Source organism: Chaetodon auriga, chromosome 17 (assembly GCF_051107435.1).
Source record: "Chaetodon auriga isolate fChaAug3 chromosome 17, fChaAug3.hap1, whole genome shotgun sequence".
In the NCBI taxonomy this organism is placed as follows: domain Eukaryota; kingdom Metazoa; phylum Chordata; class Actinopteri; order Chaetodontiformes; family Chaetodontidae; genus Chaetodon; species Chaetodon auriga.
Genome location: NC_135090.1, coordinates 17,580,869 through 17,592,444, shown reverse-complemented (window position 1 = coordinate 17,592,444; position 11,576 = coordinate 17,580,869). Strand labels below are relative to the sequence as shown.

General features: G+C 42.1%; 1 protein-coding gene across 1 annotated transcript; it reads left to right on the top strand.

Annotated features, from left to right (window-relative positions):
• Positions 1–169: 169 nt before the first annotated feature.
• prrt1 (proline-rich transmembrane protein 1) lies at positions 170–10,678 on the top strand. The gene is made up of 4 exons (XM_076754179.1): positions 170–603; positions 3,838–4,175; positions 5,676–5,867; positions 7,220–10,678. Exons 1-4 carry the CDS (start codon positions 585–587, stop codon positions 7,394–7,396), a joined length of 726 nt encoding a protein of 241 aa, XP_076610294.1. The 5' UTR covers positions 170–584; the 3' UTR covers positions 7,397–10,678.
• Positions 10,679–11,576: the final 898 nt, after the last annotated feature.

The window sequence follows — 11,576 nt, the reverse complement described above, 5'->3', positions numbered from 1 at the left end:
TGTGTGTATCATAAACGGTCTATTCTCCAGGCTGTCTCACATCCTGGTAACAAACTCCTCATGGGAACAAAAAAAAAAAAAAAAAAAGGAAATATCTGAGGACAGCGTGCGTGAGAGGGAAGGCTGAGGTGGTGAAACGTCACGCAAGGAAAGACATGCGTGGCTCTTTGTTGGGCTGTGATGGGATGTTCCAGCGCGGTGCGTGAGCGGTCCCCCAGTCCGGGCTGTCGCTTTAAGACAACGATAGCTTTGTGTCTGATTAATTCAATGTACAGTGACGCGTTAGTGGAGAAACCTTATTAGACGTCCAGCCACACAGAGAGGCAGAGGAGGGGAGGAAAACTGCACGGAGCTGCGCGCTGGCAGAGAGCTGCCTCCACTTTTTAATAATAAAAAAAAAACAGCTGAAGTTATTGCCAGTGGGTGTATTGAAAGATGAAGACATCTTGAGGATGGGTTGCACACGTTTGGAGTAAAAGTCCGCATCATCGCGCACGAAAGGAGCGATCCCCCCCCCCACCCCCCAACCCCAGCACCACCAGTTCAAATACATCCGATCAAAGGAGGACAGAAGATCGGGAAGCATGTCGTCGGAAAAACACGGTGAGCTGTTTTTAATTGTGTTAAATGTGGTACTAACTGGCAGCCTCACTGAGCCACTTGTCAGCCCCCCCGCGGAGGTGTGACAATTTGGTTATTTTTGAAGGTCTGGTTGGTCCGCGGGTACATATGAGGGTGATGACATCTTTTTTTTTTCTGTCATCTGCATCTCCATCCGCTGCTGATCTGCACGGCGCTGCTTCTATAGGATGATGCACCGCTGTGTGGGTGCAGCCGGAGGGGGGGGGGGCGCCATAGGGCCTCACGTTATAGCCATGGTGCTCCATAGAGAGTTTAAAGCGACGCTATCAGACTTTATGTGGTTCTATTTTTATTTTATCTTTTGTCAGGATTCTAATTAGTATTTGCTTTAAAGCAAAGACTTCCCGTGTTATTCGTACATGAATCTGCTTTATTCTATGCAGGAGTCACAGTTATTTTTCCTCTCCTCTGTGTGTCTCATTATCATCATTACGCACAGGCCTACGTGCATCTCTCCTGACTATAGACATCAGTGTGGGTGTCCTTTGCGCGTGCACGGCTGCACTTGCGCGCGTGTTAGCAGCCTTAATTAATAATCCTCAACGTCTGGTGCACAAAAAAAAAAAAAAAAAGACCTTTTGTCTCGTCTTTCCGGCTTTTTCCTCCATTCTTTTAGGATGTTAAAGCGCAGATACTGCTGGAGCTCAAAGCCCTGGAGAGCCGCTGCTGTACAGTAACACATCAAGGAATAAAGGTCATCGTGAAACGCATGAAGTTGCCTCTGATGCTGTAAAGGGAGGCTGCAGTTTGGGCTGTAAATGTGACAGTTGTGCGTTAATCAGCTGTGTGGCCCATGATCCAGAGATGCACAGTAACATAAGAACAGCAGCAGACCTGATGTTATCAGTGAGGGTGCAGAACATTGTTCAGCAGGTGAGGCCTTACAGGGAAATCACACCTTGCAAACACACCGAGAGGGATTCTGGTCCATGTAAATTCAGCAGTGCTCAGTCTTAAAACTAAATAATAACATACTTTAGATATTATTTCAAAGTCATGACACCAGCAGTATTAATTCTAACTATCCCCCAAAGGGCCCTTTTATAGCTAAATACAGGCAGTAGTGCCTTGACTGAAGTATTTTATACCGCATTTCACATCAACAAAATGTCTCTAATCCTGCTCTTTGTTACGTAATTATCCATAATCAGGGGGCTGTTTTTGCATTTAAAGCCTTACTTAATTAGGAAAGCATTATCAGCATAATTTACTTAAAGAATCAAAAGTAGAAGTACTCATTGTGCAGTAAAGTCAGTGTTGTAGTGATATTCGTGGTGTTTGTGGATTAATATCACTGCTGTGTTAATGTGTATGTTGTATTTTACTGCTGTTGCTGTTTAAGGTTGAGCTCTTTTTAGCTGCTTTATTTACTGCTGGTTTGTTTAATCTACAGCAATGAATCATATTCTGTAACATCAGCATATGTTTGCAGCGTCGCAGTCCTGTGAGAACCACGTATCTCTACAGTTTCCAGCTAATCCAACTGAAGGAGAATCCTTCAGTTTACACAACATTCAAAATGACCAAATTTTGGAGATACGTGGTTTTCACCGAACGGAAAGGGTATGAAAAAGTGTAATCTGGACAGTGACTAAAGCGTCAGACAAATGGAGTATAAAGTTGATTAAAATGAAAGTTAAGTACAGATACCTCAAAAATGTACTTAACTACATCACACCACAGTACACGTGCATGTGATGAATGTTGATGTCTTTATTGGGAAATAAACTAAACAAATGAAAGTGTTGCAATTTGATAGGAATCATCAACAACTTTGATTAGTAATTCATTAAAAGCAGTGAACAGTTAATGTGGAATGACACTGTAAGACACTGCAGTTGAATATTCTGACTGACAGATATCACCATGAAACTTCCCCAGCTGATTTCTCACATGATGACAATATTTTTTTGTATTACTTAATTAATTATCTCCTGATTTACATTTCCAGAACAAAAATCTGAACGCAGATAAAACCTAAATGTGTATTTTGGATGTTTTCTTTCCCCCGTCGCCTGACAGAAGTCATGTTTTGGAGGCGAAACAGCCCAATTTCTCAGAATTGACCATGAAAAAAACTCCCCTTCACATGTTAAAACAGTGACTTGAGAGCAGTGAAAGCTTCTGAAATGTGCAGCTGAGCATAAACCAGCTGTTCTAGTCTTAAAAGCATTAAATAGAGGAGAAATTAATTATTGAATTAATTTTGCTACTTATTAATGAGACCTTGATCCATCCTTCCATTTAACTCCGGCAGTTACATAAAGGACCACAGACCTACAGCCGGGCTTTCACCCTCCGCCTCTCTAGCTTTTCTTCTCTCAGTTCTGTCTTGACAGATTTTTAAATGGACAAACACAGACATGTTTCTCCCTCTGCCAGGCTGCTCGTCACGTCTCGTCATGACCTTTTAAAGGTGTCCCTTCCCTCGCGCTCGCTCCTCTCCCCTCTGTCTGTTTCTGGTCCACTTCCTGCTTGTGACAGGGTTTGGGGTCTGTTACGTAAAGCCGGTCCCCGAGCAGGAGTCGTCATCCCTCATCACTCGCGCAGCTCCGCTCTCGCTCCTCCGTCCTATCAAACGCTCACTCCTCCGTCCTCACCTCCATCTATATCCATCTCTCTCCCTCATGTCCCTGTCAAAATGGATTACCGCACCCTCGGACGCTTCCCTACCGTGAAAACACGACACCCCGTCAAGTCTTTTTCAATGTTAAGCAAACGCAAAGGGAGCAGAGGTGTGAGCATGAAATGTTCAGGCGTCCGAAAGCAGACAGACGCTTCAGGCAGACAGACCATCAGAGGAGGCTCTTCATCTCAGAAATGGCACGTTTCTGACAGCCAGTAAACACTGGTTTTGAATTTAGGAGAGAAAAATGTCTTTCTTCTTTGGAGGTCAAAGTGTCAATCACTGTCATCATTAGCACAAAGACCAAGCAGGTTTTCTGTCTTTGTGGCTGCTTTTGGAGCTGTGGTCTCTGTAATTGTTTCTCCCTCCTCAGCAGTGAGATAAGACATTCAACACGCCGACAAATGTGCTGTAACGGTGCTCCAGTTAGATAACAGGCCCTCAGTCTGACATCCGGTTCTTTTATCGTTCTTCCTCTGCTTTTCTATTTGTGACTCCTCTCCTACCTGCTTTTTTCTTATCTTTCCTCCCTCTTCATCTTCTTCTTCTCCTTCTTCTTCATCCCTCAGGTCTCGATGACTCTGGCCGTCAGACCATGCAGCCTCCTCCGTACCTCCCCGGCCCACAAGACCCCAACGTGCCCCAACACCCCAACATGCAGCCTGCACCGGGCACCCAACCCAACTACCCTCCTCCGCCTCCTCCCCCAGGCTCAGAGGGATATCTCCAAGAAACCCAGTTCCACTGCGGCCCGCTGGGACCCCAGGGGGCCCCGCAGGGCTACACAGTCCAGACCCAGGCCCCCGGAGGCACCATGCCTCACCCCCCTGTAGGATACCTCCATCCGGGCTACCCGCTTCAGCTGCAGCCCTGCACAGCTTACGTTCCTGTCTACCCCATGGCATCGGTGAGTCACAGACAAGTAAAGTGCTTTTTAAAGATTTCACAGGTCTGGCATCAGGCTGCTGCAGAATTACACCAGACTCTGTTCAAAATTCAGCACATTTATTCTCTCCACCTCATATCAGGGGTAATAGTTCTTATGCTTTCCGTCCTTCACATTTACAGTTTCAATGGATGCAAATGTGTTTTGGTAACAGTTTATTTGGGGAAACACAGTTTACTCATATTTTATTAGGAAGTTTCTTGTGATTGTAGATGAATTAAAGGAACAATAAAGACAGTGTTTTGTTTCCTCAGTTTGCAGTAAGGATTGATTTCTAGAGAAGTTTCCTTAATGATTTTATCTGCACTGTGACAGTTAATGTACCATTAATTAATTAAGTCATTCTTTCCAGGAAACCACCTCATGAATTCTTAGAAAATTCTGAGAAAAATTACCGAGCTGTAAAATAAAGTGTTCCCTCGATTTTGTGTCTTCTAAATTATACATTTGTTCAAGTTCGCATGTTGTTAGAAATCAAGCTTTTATCTCACAGGCGTGAGTTGACAGCAGCCAGAGCTTCTCTTACGATTTTAGACAACTTTCAGCTCATTATTCATGATGAGAGTTACTCAAAATAAAAATGTTTGCAGCAATGTTTGACACAGCTAACTTGGTTGCTGTTGATTTTATTCACTTATTTGGTTATTTTTGTCGGTGCAGACAGATACGAAAGCATGCAGCAGAATATTCAGTGAATTGACTGATCACTCATATCATTTGCTTTTGGAAAAACTACATTTACATTACATTAAATAAGTTGTGTCTGAGCATCAGGCATTTTGATTTGTCTAAAGGACGCTGCATTGTTTCTTTGGGTGTGCAGTTTTCTGGCTGGTAACAGGGTTGATCAGTGACTAAGCAGATTGTGAATCAATGCTCAAGATCATTATTAGGTACCAATTTTGTACCCTTCATTTATTTATTAATTTTGTACAATACTACACACAGTAATAGATCAAACCATTCACATTATACCCTGGGGTCAAGTGAAAGTGCTGAAATTAGGCTTGAAAATGTGATAGCGAGTCACTGAATAACCGAAGCACGAACTGCTTTTGTGCTACTGCGAGTCTCATCACCAAGTGCACTGAATTGTAAACAAGAGCTGAGGTTAAATCCTTTTCACTTCATTGCTGTCTTTTAATAAATTAAATATTTAGAATCAGTGCAGTGTCTAATTTATGTTCGTGTAGCTGCGTTCTTGCATGCAAGAATAGAGGAGCGAGAGTTTAATGCAAGGAAAAGCCACATCTACTGAATCTCACAAATAAATCATCGTTTTTTAAGACATCTCCTGCCTCGCTGCTGCTAAAGCTGAGCCATGCAAGACTCTTTAATGCATGAAAATGTAATACTGTCCTGTCTTTTGAGTGGAGAGTGCTTTGTAAGCTGCTCTACAACAGCTCGAATGTTTTAGAAAGCCAGTACTTAACCTCTGTCTTCTTCTCTTCCTCCGCTCAGGGTCAGCCCTACATGCCGGCCGGGGGAGGCCACCCAGGGATCCCACCGGGCCAGATTCATCCCATGCAAATGCCACCCAGCATTACCCTAATGGACCGTCGACCGCCACACGACTACCTGCCCATCGCCGTGCTCACCACCGTCTGCTGCTTCTGGCCGACAGGCATCATTGCAATCATCAAAGCAGTGCAGGTTGATGGCACATCTTTTGATCTTTGAGCTGTATTAACATAATGGCACCTTCACCGGGGACTTTGCAGTGTAATTGCATCCTAAAGTCATTTTACCCATCACTTTATCTTCAGAAATGTACTGGCCTTTTAGAAAGACACTGTGATAAAGAGTATGCAGAGAAGTGAGATGCTATGAATCACACTTATTTCAGTGGCATTAAGATTGAGTCTTCGGGAGAAACCTTGTAGTTACAAATGGAGATGAGGGTTTTTAGTCATGCTAGTTGCATGGCTGCAAAGAGGGCAAGTTGTTCAGTCCAGACTGAAATAGCTGCTGAGATTAGATGGTGACATTCAGGATCTCCAGAGGATGAAGTCAGGGATTTCTCCTCTCATGTCAGCATGAGGTGGAATTTTGTGTTTTTGAGTCCACACATTCACGTCTCCCTTGGGATGAATTGTAATAATCCTCCAGTGTCTGCGAAGTGTCTGCAAAAATTCTTTTTGCCCTAAACTGTAGCTTTTGTCCAAATATCTGCGAGACAAAGCACCTTCCCATCAGCCTCAGCTTCAGGTCTGCTTTGTCTTGCTATGCTAAGCATGCTAACATGCTAAACTAAGATGTAGGACATGATGACATTGTCATTGTGAGCATGTTATCATGGTGACATTGGCAATTAGCTCAAAGCACCGGTGAAGCCACACAGAGCTGCTAGCATGGATGTAGATGACACATAATCACATAGATTCTTGTTGGCATGTGGTGTTAATGCAACGGTTTTTCCAACAAAATTCATATTGTGGCTAACAAACTGCTTTTCCTGCTCAAAATTAGCTTGAAAATTGGAGCAATGTCATCCACTGCATATGACCTCTGCATTAAAAGTCGCAGTTTGCTCTTTTACCTTTCGAGACGCCTTTTAACATACAAGTTAAATTGAGCGTGATGCTGCAAATGTAAAGGCTCAGTCTGGTGGCTCTCAGACCTCATGATGCCTGTCGTTTGCCTCTGTAACGGCAGGCCATGCTGACCAACATGCACATGACAGACCACATTACGTAACTGCACCATTGTCGGTGCAACGGGACAGAATGGATTTTTTCCTCTGGGCCTGCTCAGCTGGCTTTGAGTTGAGCTGAGCTGACAAGGCATGGACCCACCGGTCTGAGCTGTATATGTTGTTATGGTGTGTTAATGTTGTGCGGAGTGGCCTCTTTCTGCACATTCAGGCTGTGCTGCAGTGAAATCGATCCATTCATGGTGTTTTAGACTCTCTCCTGCTCCCACTCATGCATCTTCTTGTTATATAACATTTTTTCTAATTTCTCCTCTCTCCCACACACCCATCCCCTCCCTCCTGCATCACTTAGGTGCGCACGGCGATAGCCAGAGGGGACATGGTGACGGCGGAAATAGCATCCCGCGAGGCGCGCAACTTCTCCTTCATCAGCCTGGCTGTTGGCATCGCCTCCATTGTGCTGTGCACCATCCTCACCGTGGTAGTCATCATCGCCTCGCAGCACCACGATGACGACTGGGAGCCATAACTGCACGCAGCGTCAGACAGATGGGAAATCATGGCATATATTAGCTAGCTAACTACTCTCAATCGTTTGGAGGAAATAGGAGCACTGAACATGCACACAAACTGCTACCACATTGCTGGCCCTCTGTGTACAGCTACACACACACGCACACGCACACACACACTCACACACACACACACACACACACACGCACACACACACACACACACACACACACACAGCTCTGATCTAACCTGCTGCCATCAAACACACACCGATGACCAAAAACAACCAATCACAGCCGATGTTCAAATGTCAAATACAAGCAGCTGTCAAATGAGGTCCAGTATTGCTGTTAGCACAGCGACCGCTTAATATTTACACTCAGATATGAGCTGCAAGAGGGAAACAAAGCTCCTTGCATTAACAATTCATTTGACACTGATTAATTCATACGGATGCTGCAGTTAGATGAGAGGATAGGTCACTGTGTGTCTCAGTTTTACATATTCCAACAAAATCTTCTAAATGGGTCCACGCAGAGTCATTTTTAGGATAGTTAAATGCACATTTTAGTCTTACGTACAAGTATACACGTGTTTTCTTCTTTAAAAGCAACAAAAAAAGTGCCATGTTGAAAGCGTGTTCATTTACAGAGTAGTATTATTGCTGATACACTCGGACAGACTGATTCAGTGTTAGAGGGGGTGATCAATACACATTTAACACACCAAATGGAGGCTGGACTGACAGTGTCTAATGTAACCAAACAGAGTATTTATTTCAGATTGGTTGTTCGTATGTTACGTGGACATTTTAGCCGGATGAGATGATACATAACTTATGGATTATATGTTTATTAATTTATTTGGAATCTCTTATTTATTAATTTATTCAATATCTACCCATGCATTGACTGTGTCTGCTATAATTTACAGTATATCACAAGTTTAATGCAGCTATGTGACACTTTGAAATTGGCTTAAATTTGATATCCGATGATGATGATTTTGCACTTTTTAGTAGGAGGATGATGCAGCTGCTTACATTCATTGTTCTTATAGTGCATGATGAATATAAATTTAAGCTAACGTGCAAAAATAGCTTGTATCCCAGCTGTTGGTGGGAACATTTCCTAAAATGTAAAAGTGTGTGGTAAAGTATTTTTCAAAATGTCAAACAAGCTATCGTCTAAACAAGAAAAGGAGACAGTTTAGATGATTTGAATCATAGGTTTACAAATATTGTTTTTGCAGGTATTTTAGAAGTGTTTTGGCCTATTTTGTGTTGCACATCTCTTAGCTATTTAATCAATCAGACTTTGTATATGAAACTTTAGTGCAACGTTAGACTTATAAGGCAACATAACCCTGCATGTCATCCTCAGTTTGTTTCCATTTGTCTTAAATATTGCGGCTAGACGTGCAGCTGTGAGCTCCTGTAACGCTGTTTCACAATGAGTCAGGGTCAACCCGACATGGTTTCCATAATGTAGCGTAGCTCTGAGCAGCAGGCGTGCTGTTGTTTGTAAGAGCTGTAACATTACAGTATGAACTATCATGTGACGTTATGGGAGAACTGAAAATGAATGTTTTCAATAGGAGAGAGAGGGACAATATTACTGCCTGTATTGTAGCACTTTCCGCTCTATGAAATCTTTCCTCCGGTCCCCTTCCTCTCTCTTTTTGTCTTTCCCCACATGAGTTATTGGACCTATTGATATTTCTCTTCTTCTTCCTCCTTTCCTGTGTTGGTCCCTGTGATGATGATATTTTTAAAAGAATTATACAGAGAGATATTAAAAATTATGAAACTTGTGTTTGTTGACAATGAACACGAAAAGAGACTATATATACAGCTCTGTAGTTTATATATTATTATTAATATTATTATTACATTTGATTATCACTAATGTATATTATTAAGTACATTTAACACATCTGGGCCTGTATTTATCAAACTTTACCAAAATTAAAAAGCTAAATTAGCAATAAAAAGAAGTTCTGTGCTGAGGCTGAAGAGTAAGACACATTTACCAGTTACTTATTCCCATTTACAGAGAGCCACTTTTCAGAAAATCTCTCCATTGATCAGGTGATTAATTACATTTATGTTCAGAGCAGGAACAGCCAATCAGAGACAAGGTCTTACTCAGCAAATGCCTTATTGTTTAATTATTTAAAAAAAGCAAACAATACTTTCATTTCACATTTTGTTGGATTCATAGCAGCTTAACGCAGGAGCGATAAATAAGAGGCTAAAACTAGTGTGTGCCTCAGATAACATATTATTTATTACATTTTAAGTTATCTAAAACAACAAGATCAGGCTTAAAGCAATACTTTTTGAAGAGTTAGATGAAAGATTGATACCGCTCTCATGTCTGTGCGCTAAATATTAAGCTACAGCCAGAACATGTTAGCTTAGCTTAGCACAAAGACTGGAAGCAGGGCAACAGCTAGCATGGCTCTGTCCAAAGATGATAAAATCTACCTCTCAGCACCTCTTAATTGTCATTCATACGGTTTGATTTTTGTATGTATTTAAAAAAGAGAAATAATATGTTAATTTGTGAGCTTTGTGGGTGCTATTAAGTTGATTTTATTATGTTTGGACAAAGCCAGGCTAGCTGTTTCCCCCCTGTTGCTAAGCTATGCTAACTAGCTTCTTGTTATTTCATATTTACTATGCGATACAAGTGCGATATCAATCTAACTCTCGGCAAGAAAGCATAAATAGGCATCATAAATAGGCGTACTTCTCAAAATGTCATACTGTTCCTGTAAGTCGTGAGTAAAAGTGAAGGATTTTTACTTTCAAAGAACAGAGTTTTGATAAATCCAGGCCCTGCCCTTATATGATTGACAGTGATATTTCAGTGTATACAGAGTCGATGAAGCTCAGTGCTGTTTAGTATTATTATTGTGCAGAAGGCTCTGGCAGTGAGTGTGTGTCTACTGAATAGAGTCACTCCCAGCATATCTAGTTTATACAGAGTTCATAGGCTGTATCTCCCTCTGTGCTTTCTGATAGGACTCTTCAGCTCTCAGCAACATGAATCGTAGCTATTTACCACATAGCTGGGAGATGCGTTCCTCACTTTCTTTTCATTCTTTTGTTTTTGAGCTTGTAAATGCGATGGGTTGCTTGTTCAAAGAGCCAAAAATTACCTGTGTACATGTGGTTCTCTTGGGGTTTATTACTATAATTATGTTCATGGCTGTGTTGCACTTGCACTGGTTGTTTTCTGACTTCCGTTGTTTGAGTAATGAATAAAAGAATAATTTTGGGTTGTGAACGGTACGTCAGCCGAGGCAGCGTCTTGTTCTTCAGGTCTGTTTTTCACCTCTCTGTCTCTCCATCCTCTCAGTCTCTCTGTGGCCTTTCCTCTCTCCCCTCATCACTAAGGTGCTATTTATAGTTGCCCTGGTTTTCTCCCTCTCTGTCTCTCTTTTTCCTCCCTCTGTCAGAACATGAACTACAGTATCTCTTGCTATCACTGTCTTGTGTTTAATCACATGAGGTCCTGCAGGTTTGGGTTTTACAGCTGCTCATTTTTCTGCATTATGGTGGCAACTGTTTCCTTGCATCATCTATATGCCTGCCACATTAAAATGAGCATGCTGTCCCATGCAGGCAAACCCAAATGTGAGCACAATATAACATTTTGTACAGATAAAATAATCTGATCTCACCATGAAACTAACTGTTGATGGCTTGAGTCAGATGGATTGCTGTGAAATTTTGCACAAAAATTAAAGTTCCCGAAAGGATTAATGACAATATCTTTGGTGAGCCACTAGCTTTTCATCTAGCGCTACCATCAGGTCCAAATTTGTCCTATACTTCTGACTGAATACCAGCAAAACATTCCCTCAGCCGCTGTGATTAGCAAATGTTAGTATGCTAACACGAAGATAGCGAACATGGTAAACACATGGATGTATGAAAAGAAGACCCTTAATGCATCCAAGGGTAAACATCATACCTGCTAAAGATCAGCATGTTAGCATTGTCACTGTGAGCATGTTAGCTTGCTGATGTTAGCATTTAGCCCAAAGCAGTGCTTTAGCCAAGCACAGAGCTGCTAGCACGGCTATTGACCTTTAGCCTTGTTTGACATCAGGTTTGCATTCGCTTCTTGCATTACCTTCACTGTATTTGTGTCACATAAGGATGAATACATCTTCCCGTTCCACCT